Source organism: Neomonachus schauinslandi, chromosome 10 (genome assembly GCF_002201575.2).
Source record: "Neomonachus schauinslandi chromosome 10, ASM220157v2, whole genome shotgun sequence".
NCBI lineage: Eukaryota > Metazoa > Chordata > Mammalia > Carnivora > Phocidae > Neomonachus > Neomonachus schauinslandi.
Genome location: NC_058412.1, coordinates 6,168,345 through 6,191,568, shown reverse-complemented (window position 1 = coordinate 6,191,568; position 23,224 = coordinate 6,168,345). Strand labels below are relative to the sequence as shown.

The window sequence follows — 23,224 nt, the reverse complement described above, 5'->3', positions numbered from 1 at the left end:
TAAAATCCAAGACAGCCCCGAGTGTAGAATTGGTAGTAGACACTAGTTTGCAAAAGGGGATCCTTTCTAAGGTATGAAGTAGTAGAGACGAAATAAGAGTCACACGTGGAAAGGACTGTACACATTCGAGAGGCAATCTTTCACAAACGTCCATTTTCAAAAGGCTGTTTCTCCCGGGCGTTTTCTCCCCTATGCCCCGGCTCATCGCCCCTCAGGTTCCCAGCGCCCCGGGACCCCGCGCTCGCGAGCCGCCTTCCTCGTGCCGGCCAGCAGGTGGCGCCCGGCCTCCACCGGCCGGACTCCGAAGAGCAGCCCGAGCTCCGCCGCGCAAAGTCTCCTCTGAAAGGTGCCGCTTTTCCTGGACGCCGCTGCTACTCTGGGTCGTCGTCCAAACGTGGCAAACGGTCTCTGGCTTCCAGGGACGGCGCAGGTGCTCGAAGGGGCCCCGTCCCGCCCGCACGGCTTCCTCGGGAAGCCCACGAGCCCCTGCAGAAGCCCCCCGTCGGAGTCTGAGCCCCTCGCCCAGGCGAGCCGACCACGCGCGGGTCGCCGAGGCCGGGGGCGACCAGGGGCCGGGGTCTGCGCCCCCATCCCGTCGCCTCGGAGGAAAGGACGGGGTGGGGGCGGGCGGGCAGCGACCGGTCCTCGCGCTTCCCGTCACCGCCCAGCGCAGGGCGGCCCGTGGTGCGGGGCGCCCGGCGGGCTGACGACAGGTGGCCAGACATCAGGTGACAGGTCTGCAAGGCGGCCTGCCGCGGGGTGACCGGCCCCGCCCAGGTGCGCGGCAGGCAGAGCGGCGTCCCCGGGGGTATGATGATCGACAACAACGACGGCCCGGATCAAAGCACGTGCTCGCCGGCGGCGTGGACGCGGGGCAGGGCGCGGTGGCGCGGGTGGCGTCAGAGCTGCCCCGCCGGGCTCCCCGACGCCGGCCCTGGAGGAAGGAGGGTCTCAGGGCGCCACCGCCGCGGGGGGTGCGGGAGGCTGGCGAGGCTGGGCCGCCGGCCGGAGGCCGCCTCTCCACACCTGGGCCCGCGCTCCCCTTGACGGACGGATTCGCTGTCGGGGCGGAAACGCCACCGCCGCCAGGGCAGACCAGGTGGCGCCACCCAAACACCTGCTGGGCTGGGCCTGAGAAAGCGGCCCCAGGTGAGCCACCCATCCCCAGCCGCCTGTCCTCCGCGCCTTCCTTCTCCGGTCCCCACCCACCTCGGACCAGCCTTCCAGCACCTCCCACCCCACCCTACCCTCACACACACAATTTGGGAACATAGGTATACTTAGGAATTTTAAGCACGTGTTCATGTGAACTCCATGTTTTAGAGCGGGGTCCAAATCTGCCAGGTTGAGGACATAGCGCGCTGGTACTTTTTCTGTGACTCAGAAGGCCTTTCTCCTCTCCCGCCCTCCCTCTTCTTCCCTGGGCAGTCCAGGGGTGCAGTCAAGGGTGAAGGGCGATCTAACAGCCACCTGTCTTGGAAAGTGGGCTCCGCCCCAGCCCTGTCTCCCGGAGGCTGGGTGAGCTACAGGTGGGGGAGGCGCAGGGGAAGCTTGGGAGGCTGGGAGAGCTCGGGGGCCCTCTTACAGCTTGCATTCCCACGGGCGAACAGCGGACACCCAGGGGTCTTTTCTGCCCTTCCCCTAAATCTTTTCAATCATGTCCTGAACTCTGGGACTTTACCCTTCGATTAACAAGCAGTTTCATATCTTCCAAAAGTGTCTTAACACCTACTCAGACAAGTAGTCCTTCCAGACTCCACCTTTATTTTGGATGATCCGACTCCTAGAAGTCACTGCCACAGCGATTTCTTGGTTTGAAACTCAGCCCCAAGGCATAGAACGGATATCTCCCTGCAGGACTAAGAGAAACTTCTGTTTACAGCCTTCCCAGTGGGGTCAGCTCTCCTGAAATGCTAGCAGCAGCCCTTCGCCCCAAGGTGCTGGCACTGACCACACATCTGATAAGGAGTCTCTCCGCACACAGGTTCTAAGGCTTAGGGGGTGGCGGGAGGGATGGGGAAGTGGGGAGAGCGAGCGAGCTTAAAAACCATTCAGAGTTCAGGTATTGACTTCAGACATGTTTATTATAATCTTATACAGTCTACATAAATTTGAACTTGTATTTATTTGGGTTCAGTTATAACATAGCATAATAAAAATCAAAGCACTGGTCCTCTGAAATAAAGCAGGCAATCACCATTCAATAAACACACGATTTATTTTGTATAAAAGGGTTAAGTTTACAACTAAACTTTTATAAAAAGTTTAGCATGAGTAAGTACATCATTACACTTTGTATGCAGAAATACACATCTCTGCCACTATACAAGAAAACTCTAATTAAAGAGTTCACAAGGTTTCACTCAATATATATATATATATTTATATATAAATATATACACAGCATTCAGTAGGCTTGCGTCAAAAAAGGTAATTTCTGACCAAAAGACTTCATTTAAGTAACTGAATACTGGATCCTTCTGGTATTCACGCTCCACCTTTGGAAAAAGGCAAAGTCTGCTTAAATTGGGAAATTCCTTGTGATTTTAACGTTTTCGCTCCCCATGGTGGGAATAGTATATAAAGAAAACCTTCCAACTGCAGAAAGGGCATTTAAAAGTCTTTTTCATAAATAACTAATATCACAGTCCAGGTCAGAGAACACCCTGGGGAAGATGACCATTCTTAGTTTTCCTTCCATTTTTTTTTTTTTTTTAAAAAAGGTCCATTCAACTTGTTGTTCTCCTTGTGAAATGGTTGAAAAATAAGAAGTTCAGCGCCTTAAAAGATCCTGTGGATTCGTTGTTGTTGTGCAAAGAAAAAGAAAAGTCATGAACACCTGCAAAAGATTGGGGGAGAGGCATGTTTTAGGAGAATGGAACCTAAGGGCAGAGGCAGGCGGACTGGCGCCGGGAGGAAGCCGCAGTTTGAACATTTAACCACCAAACACTCAAAGATTGGGCAAACCCTGGCGTCCAGATGCAACACACACACTCGGCCTCGACAGCGAAAATTAAACATGAAAATAGCAGAGACTCAAGGGAAAAACTTCCCAACGCAATCTCCTATTTGGATCTCCAACAGCAGTGCTCACAGGCGCCAGTCTGCTGCTTGTAACAATTATTTGATTGAAAACAGCCCTTTAGTTAACAGATAGGGCGGTCGGAATCCCACATCACAGGGTCTGAGGCACAGGGAAGCAAGGCTGGGCTAGCCGGACCTCAGACAGCTCCAGTTTTAGGGAAGGAGGATCTCTGTGGAATTTGTGGTGATAAGATTAATTAGATGGAGGTTAGTACCTCATAGTACCAGAGCAACAGGAGAGAAGAGCCAGGGCGCTATGTGCGTGGCAGAAGCCAATACACATTTGCCTCAGCCCCCTTCATAATAAGTTACTGGGTTTGGTTTGGGTTTGTTTTTTTAAAGGGAAATGTTCTGCGATCTTGAGTAAGCAGAGCCAGGAGCCCCTTCATCTGCGGCACACAGGGACAATGCGCTACGCGTGACACCGAAGTACACATTCGTTTACTAAGACCCAAATTTTGCAGATACACAACTACCTCCCCACACACACCGATGAAAAAACACGCGCGCACACACTCCAAGAGGCAGTTTACCGACGGGAGGCGCGAGCAAACACTCACCATTTATTCAGCCACAGAGCGCTTTGCTGTCATTTGACATTAACTCAGAAGGGAATTCAGAAGCCTGCAAGAGAAAGGGGATAAAAGGCGGTGTGAGACAATCTTAGGGAGAAAGGGCGTTTTTTGTTTTTTTTTTTTTCAGTAGCCCATAGAACAGCAACTTTCATTAAACACGTTTGTGCTGCAATTCAGAAATCAAAGACAGATGCATTAACGTGTCAGAACTTATCAGCAATTTCACGCGCGACTCAATCTATAGATTTTTTTTTTTTTTTTTAAAGTTAATTAGCTCATCTGTAAGTCCCGGACTGCGGCCGTGGCAGCGGGCGGGGGGCACCGGGAGCAGGTCTTACCTGCAAGGACAGGATGCTGATGTCCGTGTTTAGGGTGGTCAGCGGCGTCCTGGACGCCTGACTCTGCCCAGGTCGCTGGTGGTGCAGGCTGACAATAGTGGGGTGCGAGTCCAGGGCGATCTGCAGGTCCAAGATGTAGTCGATGACGTGCTGCAGGATTTCCATCTTGCTCACCTTCTTGTTCTGGGGGATGCTGGGCACCAGCTCCTTGAGCTTGGAGTAGCAGTCGTTCATGTTGTACAGCAGGCTCATCGGGTCGTCCACCGGGGTTTTGCTCCGGGAGATGCCCAGGCTGTGGTCCGAAAGGCTGTTTTTCCTAACGGACCTCACTGGACTGAAGGCTTTCATGCTGACCGCGCGCGGGGAAAGGAGAGACCGGGAAGGAGCGGGCTGCTTAGGAGCTCAGGCCGCCGCCGCCTGCGGAGCTTCCTGCGCTGGGCACCGGGCTCGGCTCAGAATGAAGCGGGGAGCCTGGCGGGGCGGCTTTTATTGGCACTCGCCGGGGGCACACGATCCGGCTTCCCTGCGTCCCCATTGGTGGAAGGCGGCGCGTCCATCAGGCCGCACGGGCGCCCCCATTGGTGGACGCTGGCGCGGGGCGAGCGCTCGGTCCTTCCGCGTTCGCAGCCAATCTCCGTGGGGTGGGCGGGACGGGCGCGAGCCCAGCTGGGGTGGTAAATAGAGTACAGTAAGCGCCGGGCGGGAGGAGAGCGGAGCAGAGGCCCGGGGAGTAGGAGGGGAGGAGGAGGGGAGGGCCGGGGAGGCCGGAGGGGAGGGGGGTAGACCCCAGGAACCCAAATGTGCATCTTTATTCTAATTCTAATGGCGAGCCAGTACCCTGGCCCTAGGGTGTCCCCTGACTAAGCCATCCACGCCCTGGAGGTTTCAGCAACCCTAAAACCACAGCGACGCGGGCAAGTGCTGCACAGCAGAGGGAAAGTCACCGTTCTCCGCGACCCACGGGATGTCATCAGATAGAAAAGCATTTCTGAAGAAAGTAAAAACGCAAATGTTTGCCATTGACAAGAGACGTGTGTAGAGTTCAGTCTCTTAAGATGAGGCTAAGCTATGTCAGAACAAAACAAAACAAAACACAAAACACCCACGCGCGCCCTCAACGACAGGTTTAGTGTGGGATCGTGCAACCCGGAGCGCACGGAGGCATTATTGGTAAAGTCAGTAAAATGAGTACTTATTGGAAACCGTGCTGATCGCTAAGGAGCTCTGAGAGGCAGGACACTTTTCCGGGTTCCTTTCATAGAATAGGCAGGGCTATTGTAATGATCCTATTAATCGGAAATCATTAGGAAAATTTGCATACTGAAGCTGTATTTACATATGTTGCCCTTGAGAGGCTGCCTGTCTGGGAACCTGCAGTGTGGGTGGCAAAGTAAGGTGATTAATTATGCACAAATCCGGATTCCTGGTGTCACATTCCAGCACTTACAGTATTTTTAAAGTTTTGTGAAAGGTAGGTGGCTCCAGCCAGTGACCGACATCTTCACACTATTAAAAATAAAAATTCTGTCATGGATGACGTTAGAAATCTTTTCAGCCCTAGTCCTGGACGCAGTTTCACGTTTTGTTTTTTTCCTTGTTTTCCCTCTCTAAATCTTGAAGAAGTTATTCCTGCAGGCTAAAGCTTGCAGCCATTTACCTAAGTACTTTTCAGTTAATTCACACATAATCCTAGTTTAACTGAAGACTACAGTAAATGAGTTGTGTTTTGAAAATCCTATTTCCCCAGAATACAATAGGCTAGAAAACCCGAGAGAAGATGTCAAAGTTGTCAGCATCTTGTTTACTTGTTGTCTCCATGCGGCACCTTCTTTGCCTTTCAGAAAGAGGAAGGGGGCAGAAGAGGAGAAAAAGCAAAGCTTGACAATGGGGAACCTGTATTTTGTCCTTCAGTTAATGATTAATTTCTCAGCTGGTGGGCCAGTCTCTGACACCAACTGCAACCATGTGCCCGCCCCAGGGTTTCTCTTTAGGGAGGCAATGGGTCCTGCTGAGGTGCATGTCACTTTGAGAAAACCAAGCCACTTCATTTTGGAGGATGGAGGTGGATGGTTTCCTGACCAGCATAGAAATCGGCTGAGGGCCTGCCCTGCAAAAGCTGCCTGCTAATCTGTTCATGAGTGTTCGATTAACAACCTCTCTTCTGATATTAAGTCTGGAAATGATTTAATACTGAGTCCCCCACAGTTCGAGCCTTTTGATGTACTTTGTGTGCATGTGTTTCTGTCACATACGTGCCACAGTGGAACAGATTTTGTTTTGACACTATTTTGGTTCATGATGTTATACTTTGACTATTTTACAATAATAGCCAATGTAAACAAACATCTTTGGGATTCTCAAATTATTACTTGTGATTCTTGGACATTGCAGCTCTGCGATACTGACGCATTCCTAGCTTTTTCCAAGGACACCGTATGTTAACATCCGTGCCAGCCTCATTATCCCAACAGCCAGGCTCTGGGCTGGTTCGTAATGAGCGTTGTACGGTATTACTTTACACGCTCGCAAAGTTGATTAAGACAGTGTCTTCTCCCATGATCGTTTTTTGTACCCTGATGCAGTAAAATTGCTAAATATGGTCAAAGTTGTGTGGTTTCTTTCTTTAGCTGCCATGTCAGAGTCCAGTCGGCCGGATCGTGTTGGATTCGACTGGCATGCTACCGGGTTCGACATTCATTTAAAGATCATTTTAAGGGGATTAGGCGGTTGTATAAGTTAATGATTAAAAAAAGCCCTGAGTTCTAGTGCGTCTGTCTCAGCAAGCCCAAGACGAAATTACCTTTATAATTAGGTTTCCGTGGAGAAAATGGTGTTGGAGCATTTTCGGGGTGGGGTACAAGGCACTGAAAAATCTGTCAATTGGTGTCTCTGTGGGTTCGCAGTTGAGGCCTCTAAAGTTCAAATGGTCCCAGCTGCAGAAAGGGCCCTGGATTTGCTAGATCCGTGGGTGGCGGGAAGGTGTGAAGGACTTCCGGTGGGGGTGGAGATACCGTCCCCTGGGCTTACTCACCGGGACGCCCCCCGTTTCAAGCCACACGCCTACCCTGGAAGTTCCCGTAACCAGGTGCCAGGGCTCACTCACTCGGTCTCCTTCCCGGCCCGGCCGGCGGCTCCCAGCGTGTCCAGCCCCTCGCCGTAATCAGAAGCAGCTCCGGGCCCGGGCGCGCCGGGCCTCCGGGCCGCCTTTGCAACCCCCGCGTGATGCAACGGGGGGCGGGAGGAGCCTGCGGGGGGCCGGAGGGGGGCTCAAGGTCCTCCCTGCACATCTGGCGCAATTGGGAGCGCTCGCCTTTCTTCCCCCTGGTTTTGTTCTCACAGCTGTGTCCATTCCGCCCGTGACCCCCCGAGTGATCCCTGACAGGTGATGAATTGGCAGCGGCGGCGGCGGCGGCGGCGCGCGGGCCAGGCCGCGGCGGGGCCGGAGCCGGAGCCCCGGAGCAGACTCTCTGGCGCCAGGCGCGTGACGCCGCCCATTCACGCCGCCCTGCAGCCTTGTCCTCGCGGCGCCGCTCAGGCGGCTGCCATGGCAACCGCGCCGTCACTCAGCGCGCGCGCCCAGCTGATCAATGCCTGCGAGGCCCGGCGGTCCCAGGCTCGCCCCGGCCCGGCCGCCCGGCCCGCGCGCACCTGCAGCCGCTGCACGTCTTAAGTTTCGAGCGATTTGGGGAAAGGAAAGAGGACCGAGAAGAACAGGAAAGGGGGGGTGGGAGTCGGGGGAGAAGAAAAAAAGCCGAGAGAGGGAGAAGAAAGAAATCTTCCTTTTGCCGAAAGAGGCATAACGTGGCTTAGAGGTTGCCAAAGCAAGAGGTTTTGCTTTATTTTGTTTTTGCAACCGAGGCGTGCAGGGTGGGCCTGGCGCGAGGGAGGAACGGACGGGGAGAAGGTGACTGTCTTAGCGGATGGCGAGATTTATTTATTCCTTTGGATCTTCGCGGGGATGACCTCGATGCTGGACTCCTAAAAATACCTTTGAAGGACCCCTACCCCGCCCCCACTGTCCCCCTGCCTGGCTCCGCAGAACCCTTGGAGGTTGCACTAAAAAACCATCAGATTTTTCAAGAACAGCAGCCCCCAACCCTCCGCCCCGGGGGAGGTGGAAGGATGTGCAGCCGGGTCCGCGGCTCCGAGCCTCTACGCGCCGGCCGACCCGCGGCTGCGTCCTCATTACCACTACAAAGCCCGGCCGACTTAGCCCCGTTCCAATGCTGCGTTTTCAACTGAGAGCATCAAGAGGCCAGAAACTTCCAAGCCAGCCCGCGGACGCAGACGCCTGCTCAGTCCCGGCTTTATCTCTAGGGAAAGTTCCATTTTAAGAACCAGATGCCAACATTCCGGGACAGTTTACGGCATCCGGATCCCTCAAGGGTGCTCATCTGCAGTTCAGAGTGTTAGCAGCAATTATTTATCGTCTGTCCTGGAGAGGAGCTCCTGAACAAGGATGTCCTCTGCTGGCCCTAAAACGGGGTGGGGTGGGGGCACGACTGTTCTGATCCTGTTATCTGGTTTAGCAGAGTTTGTTGTGGTTTTCGAGGAAACAGCATCTGGATTACATAAGGATTCAAGTTTTTGCTTTACTTGTTTATTTAATACCTTGGCAAGAGGGAGCCCTTACCCTGAAACCAGATAACCGAATTTGGGTTTAAAACAGCCTTAGATGAGGGGCAACGGGAGGGGAAGAAAATGAATAAAGCCACAAAAGGAAACAAGAGGATGTTTATTTTTCTCCCTTTGGGTATTTTTGAAGACCTGCCTAGCCTCTTCTACTTCTTGTCGCAAACAGCTAATGAATTGCATTAACAAAGCACTTCAGCTACCAAGAGGGCTTAACAGACATCCCAGCCCGCCAGGATCCCGGCCCTAATTCCTTCTAGGATGCGGCGCGCGGTCCTGCTTGCCCAGGGATCCAAGAGCACCGGGGAGAACGCCGTGCTAAATCCAATTGCTTTCCACCGTCTGATCTCCTTGTAGGGAGATCACCTTTCAGCTCCGTTAAAAAAAAAAAAAAAAAAGGCAGAGTTTGGGAGTTGGAAGTTGGCGGAGGGGCCTATTTAGCTACCAGCCCAGCAAATATTTAGTTACAAATGCTGTGAAGTGCCCCGATTTGTGGCCGCGTTTAGCTTTCACAAAGGATCGTCCTGTGACTTTTGTTCCGGTCACCAAATTAAAAAAGAAAATTAACTTGAGCAAGAGATAAGGTCTTAGAAAACAATCCCGAGCTGCCCGCGAGCTGGCGGGTGCGGGGCTGGCGTCGGCGAGTCTGCGCCGCCGCGAGGCGCGCGTCGCGGGGTCCGGGCCCCGCGGCGAGCTCGGGTCACGGCGGGGATCCCCGGAGGCCGCCCGCCGCGCGCCCTCCGCGCCCGAGCGTAGCGGCGTCCGTGGGAACCCGCAGCAGCCCCCTCCAGGCAGCGACGAGGGCGGGCTGGTCCGGAATCAAGCTACATCTTCCTATTATAATGCGGCACCAAAAGCAACACCCGAGCCCCGGCTTGCGGCTCCCTAACAAGAAACACATTGTGCGCGCTCCCCACCCCACCCCACCCCCTTTTTGGCCGAAGCCGCATTTGCGCGCCGGCCGCGACGCAGCGCGCCAAGTGCATGACAAGTGGGGAGGAACCCGCCTGCCCCGCACCACGTGCGCGCCCGGCTCCCGCGGCCTCCCCGCTGCGCCCCGCCGTGCCCGCCCGCCGCGGGGACAGGGGCTGGGGCCTGGCGCAGCCCCTTTGCCGCCCGGGAGGCCGCTGCTGTCCATCGCCCGAGGCCCTGGTGGCACCCAGGCGGCGCCAGCTGGGGTGATTCTAATCACTGCCCTCTCAGGTTGGCTGGCGGAGAAACTTCTGTTTATAAAATAGTCCACCCTTCTCTCCCCCTCTACCCATGTCCTTGAGGCTTTCACTCCCAGATTCTGCCTCTGACACCCCACCCCCCCAAAGGTCAACTTACAAACCTCCTCCTTCTAGGCCTGAGTGAAATCTAGCGAAGGTTTTGCAAACCTCCCCCCTCCCCCCAGACACACCTGTCGCCTGTCACTGCTACCACCGGCTGCTGGAGGGGACCAACCTGGGGCTATGTCCTCTGGGAGGTGAGTGCTGGGGACCCCGAGGGCTGCGGGGACCTGCAGACCCCTGGAGGAGCAGCCCCTGGGGGGGTACTCGTTCTCAGCTCTCGGGGGTCCTGCCATCTAACCAGCACCGCTGACCCAGTGGCGCCAGGGGCCTCATCTGTCTCAGTGCTGGGGTTGGCCATCTGCGCGGGACCCTGGAGGAAAGACGGGGTGAATTAAGTCGTACGTTTTATTTAACCATGCCTGCCTTTCCCGGAGTCTGAAGAACACAGACATACCATTTCCAAGAAAAAAGGGCAACACAATGGCCCTCTTTAAGGAGAGGTTAAACATTCACATTGGGTAGGATAACTAATAATTTACAAGCCGTTCACAGCTCACCTATTTTGCTCTTCATCTTGACTCCATGAGTTAGGAAAGGCAGATGCTGTCCAGGTTTTACAGAGGAAGAAACTGAGGCACAGATGGATGACAGATCCCACTGTGGGCCCACACTCCCTAGGACATCACCCTGTGACGTGTGTGACCTTGACCGCAGGGGGGTTATTGATTCCCTTTTTACCTTGAATTTTGTTCTAGTCCTACAGGGCTGGATTGCCCACAGCTAGGACTTTATAAAGAACTTTGTTTTCACCTTCTTCAGAAGTTAACTCTGAGTGACTGAGCTTGACCCTTTATTGACAAATGATCTGAGGACTTTTCAAACCTTAGGGTATGAAAGAATCACCTTTACACACAGAGTCCTGGAGCCCACCTCTAGAAATGCTGATTCAGTGGGTTTGGTGAGCAGCCTAGGAAACAGCCTTTTGAGCAAGCATCCTAAGGAGATGCGGGTGGTCAAGGGACCACATTCTGAGAAGCTCCTGGTAAACTGGCCTCTCAGATCAAGCCTGCAGTTGGTGCAGTTTGCCTACCAGGTGAGAATGAGCCATCTTGGACCTGTTGAGGACTGCCACATTTGTTCTTAGAAAACTCAAGAGGACAAGAAAGTCTGTTATATTTACCCATATTCTTACTTTGTTATTTCTTCCTTCTTGATGTTCCAGTCTTCTTTCTTTTATTGTTTATTTTGTGTTTCAAGAGTGTCCTTTAGACATTCTTTTAGGGTAAGTCTGTTGGTGACAAGTTCTCTTAGGTTTCCTGCATCTGAGAAGGTCTTGCTTGCCCTTTAATTCTTGAAGGATATTTTGGTTGTATCTCAATTTCTGGGTTGACAGTTCTTTTTTTTTTTCTTTTTTTCCCCCAGCATTTGACATGTCCTGCCATTTCTTTCTGGCTGCTATGGTTTCTGATGAGAAATCTGCTATCATTCAAATTGTGTTTTCTTCTGTAAATAAGGTGGTGTTTTTCTCTGCCGGTTTCCTTTGTCCTAAGTTTCCAGAAGTGTGCTTATTATGTATCTTGGCATGGATTTTTTGTGTTTTTCCAGTTTGGGGCTCTCTAGTTTCTTGAATCTGTAAGTTTAAATCTTTTGCCAAATTTGGAAAAATTTCAGCCATTATTTCCTGACATATTTTTTTTCAGCCTCACCTTCTCTCCTGGGATCCTGATGACATGAATGTTAGTTAGATCTTTGGCTCTAGTCCCTCCGGGGTCTATGAGACTATGCTTTTTTTTTTTTTTTAAGTCTACTTTCTCTCTGTTGTTCAGACTGGGAGGTCTCTACTGTTCTATTTTCAGGGGTATTGATTCTTCTGCCCACTGCATTTCACTTTTGAGCTCATTCAATGAGTTTTTTGCTTTGCCTATTGTATTTTTCAGCTCTAAAATTTCGATTTGGTTCTTCTTTACATCTTCTATTTCTTTGCTGAGATTTTCTTTTTCTCTTTTCTCCACCACTTTTTGGGAGCATGTTCACGATTAATCATTGAAAGACTTTTTTGATGGCTCAGAAAAGCATTGAGCTGACCCCACCCCAACCATTACCTGACTGTATCCACGCAAGAGACCCCAATTGAGACTGCTCACTGGAGCCCAAGCAATACGATTATGAGAGAAGAAATTGTCGTCTGAAGGTACTAACTTTTGGAGTGGTTTGTTACATTGATAACTAAATGGCCACCAAAACAGAAAGGGGGCCATTGGTGGGGGGCAGTGGGGATCAAAGTTTCTAAGTATAATTTTGCATATGCATTGTAATTTTAATCACTTATAATTATCTGGGCTTCCGCCCCCAAAAGTTTTACAACAACAAACTACTTATAGTGCATAAAATAATAAAATAGCATATCCCACATCCAACAAGAGTGTGTTAGTTTTAAAAGACATGAATGATGTTTTATTTGACATCTTGGTGTCCAGTATATACTCAGGTATATAGTGTGGGTCTTTTTTTATTTTTTATTTTTTAAATTAAAAAAAAATATTTATTTGAGAGAGAGCACGGGCACGCGCATGTGTGAGTGGGGGGACGGGCAGAGGGAAAGGGAGAAAGTAAATTTCAAGCAGACTCCCTGCTGAGTGCAGAGCCCAACTCGGAGCTCGATCCCAGCACCCTGAGATCATGACCTGAGCCAAAGGCAGACGCTTCACCCACTGAGCCACCAGGTGCCCCTGCCTTCACCTTTAAAAATGGCATCTTTTCAGGGCCTTTGGGTGGCTCAGTGGGTGAAGCATCTGCCTTCGGCTCAGGTCATGATCCCAGGGTCCTGGGATCGAGCCCTGCATCGGGCTCCCTGCTCCGCGGGAAGCCTGCTTCTCCCTCTGCCTCTGCCTCTCCCCCTGCTTGTGCTCTCTCTCTCTCTCTTTCAAATAAATAAATAAATAAAATCTTTTAAAAAATTATTTCAATAAAATAAAATGGCATCTTTTCTGAGCAACAGCTTGCATTTGAATCACGCGGCAGACTTAAGGCCACTACTCTGTGACTCTCAGTGGACCGGTAGGGCAGGGAGCATCATTCCCATTTTGCAGACAGAGTGCCTGAGTACAGAGGTGAGCCCACAGCCACAGGGCCCAGGCGTCACCCAGGAGTCAGGATTGAGGCTCAGGGTGCTTTTCCTGTCGCTGTCAAACCACAGTGGCCAGGGAGTGCCTTTGGAGGGAGAACAGGTGCGGGGCCTCATGTGCGGAGCCAGTCTGGGTGTTGTTCATGGCGCCGCGGCTGGTAAGGGGGCTGCTAGTGCCAGTTCCCCGACACGGATGCTGGGGGGGGCGTGACTTGGCTGAGAGCGCACCCTAACCCTAACCCAGGCCCTGGACTGCACCCCACGGTCGTCGACATCCCAGAGCACTCTCTCACTACGCCTCGGGCCTGGAGGGAGCGCTGGTCTGGCCTGATCCTGCTGTACCCCTGGGAGACCCTCAGAGGTGGGACCCCCTGGTTTCCCTGCTCACATGCCAGGAAACTGCCACGTAAACTCAGTCAGGAGATAGGGGAGCCAGTTTCTGGCCCCCACGCCTGTCTGACTTCAACGTCTGATCTTTGCGCTGAGTTACTTCCTAAGGCTTTCTGGAAAGTGTATCAGATCCACTTAATTTTCTCTGGGAGACATGCTCCCTTTAAAAAAGGAAACATTTACCATGGATATTTTATGAGAGTTTGAAACATGACATTTTGAAATAAAATATTCTTTTTTTTTTTTAAGATTTTATTTATTTATTTGAGACAGAGAGAATGAGAGAGAGCACATGAGAGGGGGGAGGGTCAGAGGGAGAAGCAGACTCCCCGCCGAGCAGGGAGCCCGATGCGGGACTCGATCCAGGGACTCCAGGATCATGACCTGAGCCGAAGGCAGTCGCTCAACCAACTGAGCCACCCAGGTGCCCGAAATAAAATATTCTTAACGATACCTTCCTCTCTGTGGCTTCGGTTTCTCTTATGGGCTCTGTGTTCTGATGATGGCGCTCGGAGAGAAGGTCATGCTGTGTGTCGGGGTTGAAGGAGCGAAACTGAAGCCGGAACATCCCTGAGCTCACCCCGTGGGCGGCAGCCTTCCGAGCACCTGTGGGTGGCGCTGTGGGTGGCGTGTGACCCAGGGAAGGCGCGTGACCCAGGGAAAGCGCCTAGCCCTTCTGATGTCCTTTCCCCGTTTGAAGCTGCAACTGAACAGCATCTCCCTCTAAATGATATTTTGAACGTCTGATGCATGTCCCACTGACTACCTGGTAGAGTATGAGCGCTCAGTAAGTGGGGCCAGAGAACATGCAGGGCATCCATTTAAGTGGAAATTTCAGAGAAACAAGAATACTTTTTTGGTATACATTCTTGTATTTTAGAAATGATCACTGGAACAGCAACAACCACGCCTCATGACAGAGCTAAGGAATCTGTAAAAAAAAAAAAAAAGGAATTTGCATTTATTTTTTACTAAGTTTTGATGATTAAGATAACTGAATGAGAGAAAACATCCTTAACTAAACTTGCAGAATGTGGAGTGTAAAAATTCTGATTTGAAGTCCTTCAGGACTGGAATGGCCAGACATGGCCCTTAGAGGGCTTATTTCGAAGTCACAATTTCAAAAGTCCCTCACAGACTTCCATAGGTCCACAGGCAGCCTGCCTCTCTGCACACGGGAGCTCGGAGTGTCAGTTATAAATCGATTTCCAGGGAAATGCACCCCTGAGGCCCCTCTCCCAGGTGGAGGGACTCATGCTTCCAGAAATCCCCCCGGGGGCCGTCCGCTGGTCCCAGGGCTGACTGGAGCACAGCTCCACACCGCTGGAGCAGGTCTCGAGGAAACTGCACGTGTGTCTGTGATTGAGCTCATGCCACAGCTGCAACAAACAAGCCCAGAAACGCGTAATCACTTCCACATGCCAGAAGTTTCTCACTTTCAGGCCAGAGCGGGTGTTAGTGGTGGGCAGGCAACTCTGCTCCAAGCTGGACTCAGGACGCTGCAGGCTCTCCCCACCCTCGGCTCCGCCCCACTGGCCGTGAGCTCCCAGGGTGTCTGGGCTCCTCCAAGGCCAGCCTGGAGACCCGAGAGAGCGTGGAGACGCCCATGGAGGACCACTTGGGTGGTTTTTATGGATCAGGCCTGGAGCTGGCTCACAACACTGTTGGTTAGACGGGGTTTCTCACGCTCGGTCCTACTGACCTTTCGGGCTGATGATTCTTTGCTGTGGGGCTGTTCTGAGCGGTACGTTCCCCGGTCTCTGCTCCCTCCTCCAGCTGTGACAACCAAAGATGTCTGCAGACATTGCTAAGTGCCCCCCGGGGAGCAAAACCGCCCTGGCTGAGAAGCACTGGGTTGGAACTCAGTCGCACGGCCACACCTAACTACCGGGAGGCTGGAAAACCCAAGTCTGGTTGGATGATTAGGAAGAAAATAAACTGGTTTGGAGCCTGCCTGCCTGTCTCTTTCGCAGTGACCTTTAGTGCGCTGGTGCCTTTCCTGCTGTGGACACACGGGCTGCCGCAGAGCCGTGGCCCCGGGGGCGAGGCAGGTGCAGGAGCTGGGGCGGCGGCACTGTGGACTTGGGTCGGAGGGAGAGACGCCAGACGCCACCACCATGTTGGGCAGCACCGAGTATTTGTGAATCGGGGGAGGTTTGGGGGAAGGTGCAGAGAAGGAGGAAATGGCCCCTTTGGAACATCCCTTTACAATTCGGACACTTCGTATGGAGCTGAGGGTGTCCCCAGGCTGCCCCAGAGTGGGAATGGACGCGGCCTGCAGCCCTGCCGCGGGGAGGGCCTTTGGTAGCTTTGTCTTCTCTGGGGTCCCTTGAATTCTGCAGAAGGCTGAGCGGCCCAGGGGGAAGAGGGGAGATGTGGAAGTCTGGCGTCTGGGTGTCTTCTCAGGGAGGACTTGTCCTCTGGAAGCCCCGTAGGGAGGATTGCGCATCGACCTGTATCGCGTATTGTGTGTTCCTATAATTTACACCTGAAAGAAAGCAAGAGGAAACATGTAGGAAGGTGTTTTCTTGGTTCTTTTATTGACGTTTACATGCGTTAATGAACATGCAAAAAGATCTGATGAAAACATGTCAGTAATAAAACAACAAAGTTGGTTTTAAAGAAGGAAGTCATGGGCATGTGAGCAATCAGATCTGACCTCAGGCTGGAAAAGAAGACAGGTTTTCCAAGCTCCGGAACTGCAGCCAGTGTGAGTGGAAGCACAGAGGAAGCAGAACTCAGGGGCATCCATCCGTCCATCCGTCCATCTGTCCAGCCAATAAATGTTCTCCGAGCACCTACTATGCTCCAGGCACTTTCTTAGGGACTTAGGGACCATCCGTGAGCAAAACTAGGGCATATACCGAATTCTAACTACACCCTAAGGGAAGCAGCTTCAGCTTTAGAAGTTCCATTTTAACGTGAATAAGAAGCCTAGCCTCAGACAGGTTAAGTAACAAGTCTGAGGTCACAGAGCCACTAGGTGTGGAGATCAGGGAGCAAAGCCAGGGGTGATGGATGTGCTGTTTCTGATTCTTTCAGTCAAATAGTGAGGAAAATTATTCTCAAGTAGAGGAGATTAACAGAACCCACAGGCTACATTTCCGTGTCTGCTCAGGAATTAGGAGTCATGCAGGCAGTAATGGGACCCTGCCATTTTGTTCTTGAAAGCACTGCCAGGGAAGACCTGACTAGAATGATCTGGAAACTTCTGGAAAACATTTGATTTGTAAACTTTTCCACCCCTAACTATTCCATAAGAATCTGGGGGTGGGATAAGGAATAAGGCCAGGACTTTCATTTTTTTTTTTTTTACAAGATTCCTAGGCAATCCTGGGGTTGTGCTCCCCAAACCCCCAGCTTCTTAGCAGAGGTGGGAAGTGTGACTCCAGAACCCACATTTCAGTTATGATCCCACAGGTGATTGCTCTAACCATATGGTGATGAGAAGTGGCCATCTGATCATGTAAGGAAGGTCCTGGTCCCGGAAATAGCCACTCAAGCTCACGCATGTTCCATTGAAAACCACAATCACTTATCAAAATAAATTCGTTCACTTTTGAATGCAAACCGTACAGTACTAGAGAGATCAAACAACGAATTTTTAAAAAACCAAATTGAAGTGATCTTTGTGTTTGGATGGTGATCACGTTCTGCTTTTCGTTTTTATTTCAGACCATTTCTAGCCACAAGTGTCTTTAGCTCTTCCTCCTGAGAGTCTCTGCAGGTAAAGTGCTAGTAACTACAGTCTTCGCTGTTTTGTAAGAGCTGGGGTGCGTCGGCCGTTTGTGGGGTCCTGGCCTGCCTCTTCTGGCCCTGTCAGCCGTGACCCTGACCTCCCCAGGGTTTCTGGAGGCAGTGCTCGGCGTGCCTCAGCAGCCTGATTTTTTAGGGGAGCCACAACCAGTAAACACCCTCCCCCTTGAGCAAAATCATTGTAAATCAAACACACCAGGAAGAAAAAAAGGCCCAGATCTCCTCACACCCGGACTGGAGGATGCAGAGGGCACTTGTTTCCCTGAGGCCAAAGCGGGGAGCTGCGGCTCAGGGGCGGCCTGGGGCCCAGAGAGCAGAGAAGCAGGGACCCGCAGCCTCCGTGTCCCCAGAGAGGGGCTGACGGACGTGTGTCCTCCTTCGCTGGAAACCAACAGCCAGCCAAGAGGGAAACAGCTCAAAACGCTTGATGTAGCTGCCACTGTGGACATTTCAGCTTTATTTATTTGGGAGGAAGGGTACAGTTTATTCTAAATTTTTAAGCTTGGTGAACCTTCAGCTCCTATTCTTTTTCACTGTCAGTGGCATGACAGTATGGCTATTTAAGGACATGGCGGTCGCTGACATGGGGCCGTCTCTACAAGTGGGCTGCCGATCCTGCGGACCCTGCGGGGGCCCACTGCCCAGTTCCCCTCAGCCTTTCGAGGGTCATTGTGTTAAGCCTTCAGCGAGAGAACAGCCTCTTTGAAGCAGCTGGTTTGGGCCGGCCTCCTCATCCCGGGATGGTTTCTCGGTATTTGGCCTTCACGTGACATAGAACATCCACTGGATTCCTCGCCTTTTAAAGTTTGGTGTTTTTTTCAGCTGAAGTGCCTTGTTGTGCTTCAGAAAGATTTTACTTTTTAGGTCATAAAGTGGAGCTTGAAAACTGGAAAAGGGTTTTTGTTTTGTTTTGTTTTTTGTTTTAATGTCTTGACTGTGTGTTGAACGTTTGCAGGGTCTGGGAGTAAGGGACGAGGGTGACCGATCTGCGGGTGGAGGGGTTCTAAGGGGCATCTGACCTGTCCTAAGGAGCGGCGAGGAAGAGGGAGAGGCAGAGGAAGAATCTCAAGCAGACTCCTCACCGAGTGCGGAGTCTGACATGGGGCTCGATCCCAGCACCCCAAGATCATGACCTGAGCCGAAACCAAGAGTTGGATGCTTAACCGACTGAGCCACCCAGGTGCCCCAGTGACTCTCATTTTAAAATAAGAGATCAGTGGCTCCAGTTGCACCCAAATCAGAGGGAAAGGGGCAATGACAAGGGCTGAGTGTGTGTTGGAAGATGTTTGGCCGAGCAAGGAATCCTGAGTAAAAAGGAAGTTGGGAGAATATGGAGCTGATACAGAAGTGCAGGACATCCAGGGCCAAGCACAGACGTGTGTGACCGTTCGCGAGTGGATTTTGACCGTCAGGGAATGGTACCAAATGTTATTTGATCCCGTGGAGATCAAGAGGAAACCAGTAATTGATTGCTTTTTAAAAAACTCACATGGTCTGAGTTTCGTTTTGTTGTTTAATTTTTTTATTATGATTATTTTTAAGATTTTATCTATTTATTTGACAGAGAGAGAGAGAGAAAGAGCACAAGCAGGGGGAGAGGCAGAGGGAGGGGGAGAAGCAGGCTCCCCGTGGAGCAGGGAGCCTGATGTGGGGCTCGATCCCAGGACCCCGGGATCATGACTGAGCTGAAGGCAGATGCTTCACGGACTGAGCCCCCCAGGCGCCCCTGTTGTTTAATTTTTAACTGACAGCACCTCCCTTGCATTTGCTTCTGGAGAGAAAATTGTATTTAGAGGTGATGTGTGGCTTACCAGAAATTGCATCATCGATGGATGGGCAAAGACAGCATGGGATTTCTCAAAGATGTCATGATTTTTCTTAAATAACTGTTTTCTTTCCTACTACAGCCCTTTGGAAATGTAAGTAAATACCAGCCCTGAGTTTTCTCCCATCTGTCCTGCTGCGGACTGAATGTGTCCTCCCAGATTCAGATGTGGAAACCCTCATTTCCTACGCAATGGTATTTGGAGGTAGGTCTTTGGGAGGTGATTAGGGTCAGATGAGGTCATGAGGGTGGGGCCCCAGGATGGGATTAGTGTCCTGATAAGAAGAGACACCAGAGAGTGCTACCTGGACCCCAAGCAAACCAGCCCGAGAGCTCCCACCAGATATTGAGTCTGCCGCTGCCTTGATCTTGGACTTGCAGCCTCCCAGTCTATGCTATGTTGTTACAGCAGCCTGAACTAGGGACCACCCACCCCATCTCAATTCTGGATCCCTGGGGCTGCCTTGTCCCAGGACTGCCCCCTCTGGGAAGTCACTGCCGCCCTGGCCTAGGTCTCGTCGTCAGTCCCGCCCCTCTGGTCCCTCGCAGCTGCCCCACCGCCCACCTTCTGGATGACATCCCGGCTCTGACTCCTGAAGGCCCAGCAGGTTCTGCCCCGGCCCACTTTCCAGCCCCGGGGGTTACCACCTGCTCTTCCCACAGGTATGTGCAAGTTCTCATGGGTGCTGGGGGCGCGGTTTGCCCCCAAGGGATTCCCTTCATTTCCCCCTCCCTTTCATGGCCTGGCCTTTTTTATCCTTCAGCCTCTGATGCCACGTTCTCTAAAGTCTTTCCTGGCCCCCAAGGTGGACCCTCCTCGGATGCTCCCTCCCCCAGAGCCCCACCCACATAGCTGGTGAACAAGCCACTTTCCCCGCAGCGTTCTGGAAGCTCCCGCAGCAGAGGGACCGCCGTGGCCCCGGGTAAGCGGGGCAGCGTCCAGAGGCAGAACGATGTGTCTCCCGGCCTTGGGCAGTCGCTTTCAGTGTCATCCCTGGGAACTTGTTGGAATGCGAATTCTCGGGCCTCACCCCAAGCCTGCCGAATCAGTTCTGGGGAGGGGACACAGAGGTCGGCTCTGAGCAGCCCCCAGGGGGTTCTGAGGCCCACGGAGGCTTCTAGCCAGACACCCCTGGTTGGATCAGGAGGGGCTGTTAATGAGCATCTGGCTGAGGGAAGAAACACAGCTGCAAGTGCCAAGTGAAAGTCCAAGGCCCAAGTGGTGGACGTTTCCCAGAGTTCTTGTGGCTGTTGTCTTCTTAGGCCTGGACATTTCATGTGTCATGTGTATAGACTCATAAAATGGTACTGCCAAGGAAGAACCCTAAAGGTCACTCTGTGCCGTTTTTCAAGTTGCAGTCGAGCAGCACAGGACTGGAGCGGCTCAGCTGCCTCAGCGGGGGCCTGCCCGGGAGCAGGTTCGGCTGTGTGGGGCAGCCCAGGCCGCTGCGGGCAGAGACCCCTGCAGAGCCGGTGGGGGAGGGGCTCCCAGCAGGAGTGCCCCCAACCCCTTCCTCTGACCCCCAAGCTGCCTGGGGGTGGGGTGCTGGGGTCACGAGTGCTTATGCCACCTCCAGACAGGCCCACCCCAGTTGTTGGAGGCTTTGTGAGGATTTGGGGTCCACGGTTCCTTTTTTTTCTTCAGTTTCTGCCCAATTCTTGGGCAAAGGGGCAATTTGCGATGTCTGTGCGCACCAGCTTGTGCCAGGCTGAGAAATTAAGAACTGAGCTGGGCCGGGTCTTTCTCTCCTCCAGAGAGCTCATAAGCGAGGCCACATGGGGGACAAACACGTGTAACACACACGCCCCCTTCTTAGCCCCACAAACCCAAGCACCAGATTTCCAGGCGATGGTGTCAGGACTGGGGTGACCATTAATTTAGTCTCTAAAGCAGGACATGTGTGAGAGCTACAGGGGGGAACATAAAGAGCCTAGGGCCACAGCGTGAGCGGGGTGAACCCCGGCTGTCCTGGGCAAGGGTGCAGCGTGGCCATCTATGAACAGGGTGAGGGTGGTTAGGAAGGATTTCCACTGACATGTTGCAACAAGCAAAAACACAACGCCCGGTTGTTATAAAACATCCTTGTCTCGCCATGATCTATGGGCACCAGAAAGAGGGACTTCCATGGCCCTTAAGGGCAAGTGGAATGAGACGTAAGGGATGGTGTGGCATCAAGGGTGGCAGTTGGCCATTTGAGGATGCAGGGGGCTCTCAGTCATGAGTTCTGGGGAGCTTCTTGTGTCCTCCCAGCCAGGCTATATACTACACCAATGGGACCAGAGTCGTTTTCTTCTGGCAAAACTGGGATCCGGCCATTCTCCTGCTCCACGCCTCTCCCCATAGCTGACAGAAAGAGGTAGGACTTCCTCTGGAAGCCCCCATCCTGCTGTCACCCCTGGGTCTCTGTCACCAGGTTCCATGACCCTGCACCTCTGCTCGCAGGTCCTGGAATGCCTCTTCCCCGCCGGTTCACAGGAGGCCTTTGAGCTGCTTCTTAAACCCCCACTTCTGAAAGGCCCCCCCGGTCACCCTCAGGCAGGGGCAGCACCCTCTTTTGCTCTTACACCTCTAGGGGTCTCATCCACCTGGCTAGGCCACAGTGACAGCTGGGAGAGAGATACCTTTCTTGTTCATCTCTTCTCTCCCTCAGGGACCATCACAGACTAGATGCTTCTAGATTAGCTGCTGAACTGGTTAACTTTTCTCTTCCTACATATCTCCAGGGAGGAGATCCTCCCCGAGTGGCCTCCAGGGACGGGGAGGAGGGACATTAAGGAATCTCAGAGTCAGGAGGGATGCTGGGGGTTGGACAGTGGCCCACTGCTCACCTCTTCAGCCTGACTTCCAAGCACCATCCCTGCCTCTCAAGGCTCAGTCCCTCACAAGGATCTCCAGTACCGCTGCAGGCCCGAGTGTGCCCCCCGGAGCTCACCAGAGTTCCCATACACCCCCCCATCTCTGTCGCTCCCCAGCCTCGCAGGAAGATCTCCCATTTCAGACTGAGATCTGCAAAACCTTTTGTGGCCTAAGCCTTTACCTAGAAGAGGCCATTTCCTGCATCAAGTCCCCACCCTGCCCCGTGTAGGATGCCCCCCAGGCGTAAAGAACCTTCTGGATGAGCACTTGGCACATGGCAGACACAGCTCCTTCCAGACCTGCTGGGTGTTTCTGGTTCACTGTTGTGCCCCCAGAGCCTAGCCCAGCCAAGCACATAAATGTCCTCAGTGAACATTCACTGAAGGAAAAAATGAACAAATTTATTTTATTCTCAGCAGAAATAAAATGATAATGAATAAAAGACAATCACTAATTCGCTGGTATCCATCATAAGAAACAGAAAGACCCAGATGTATATACTTCTTTCGTTGAAGAGTGATGTCAAATGTTGATTGACTTATTTAATTGATGCAAATCTTTTACCTCCAGAATACTCTACCTTGGCCTTGAGAGATCCAGAGCCCAGCTACCAGGCTTGCAAGCTACATGGCACCTTTAGGTGGTTGGAGGGCCGGAGTGGGGAGACGCGTGGCCTCTATGGATCCGTGGTACCCAGAAAGCAGGGAGAGAAATGTGCAAACATTGGCTGGTATTTTGTTGCTTTAATCAATTGATTTTATAAGACTGCAGGATATGGAAGTTGGCTTGCAATTATGGCTCTTGCCTTACTCATTTCCTGAGATGAGGCAACAGAGTGGCCAGGCAGGGAAGCAGGTACGGCGTGAGAGGCTAGATGACCGCACGTCTGCTCCTGTCCTAGGCTTCTGGAAATCTCTTTAAATTTTGAACGTTATCAGTGTCATTTCAAAGGGGAGGAAGAAAACACATTTCCTTTTTTGTTAGTTTTAATGACACTCCTTCAGAAGTTTATTCCCAGGGAGCACTCCCTTGATGCCCTGAAATTTCTGATTTATCTCCTAATGGAAATCAGCATATTCAGAGCTGGTCCATGATTGATCAGGAAGTCGGGAATTTGCCCCAGGAGGGAAGCGCCACTGACATTTTGCACTAACGTGACATTTGCCCTAAATCTTCACGGTTGGCTCCGCCTCTCCCCTGTAAAACAACACTGCTCACAAACCCACTGGATCTTTCTGGAGTCAGGACCAAGCCAGTTCCCTCCTTGCCTTCTCCGTGCTCCAGACACTTCTCTCCTCCTGCTCAGTTGATGATCCTTTTGAAGATGAAGAATTGAGGCTATTTAATTGGGGGAAAGGTCACAAGTGAT

General features: G+C 52.2%; 1 protein-coding gene across 1 annotated transcript; it reads right to left on the bottom strand.

Annotated features, from left to right (window-relative positions):
- Positions 1 to 2,689: 2,689 nt before the first annotated feature.
- On the bottom strand, positions 2,690 to 4,467 carry ID2 (inhibitor of DNA binding 2). Its single transcript, XM_021697407.1, has 3 exons — positions 3,998 to 4,467; positions 3,645 to 3,708; positions 2,690 to 2,839 (listed from the first exon to the last, which is right to left on the bottom strand). The coding sequence occupies exons 1-2, from the start codon at positions 4,343 to 4,345 to the stop codon at positions 3,652 to 3,654; spliced, it is 405 nt and encodes a 134-aa protein (XP_021553082.1). The 5' UTR covers positions 4,346 to 4,467; the 3' UTR covers positions 2,690 to 2,839; positions 3,645 to 3,651.
- Between the last annotated feature and the right edge of the window lie 18,757 nt (positions 4,468 to 23,224).

What these genes read in the sequence shown, in the direction of transcription:
- ID2 (XM_021697407.1), bottom strand. Translation starts at nt 4,345, where the DNA reads ATGAAAGCCTTCAGTCCAGTGAGGTCCGTTAGGAAAAACAGCCTTTCG. An exon ending in TCAGCATCCTGTCCTTGCAG is followed by an intron (nt 3,709 to 3,997) that starts GTAAGACCTGCT and finishes TTTCTCTTGCAG; the next exon opens with GCTTCTGAATTCCCTTCTGA.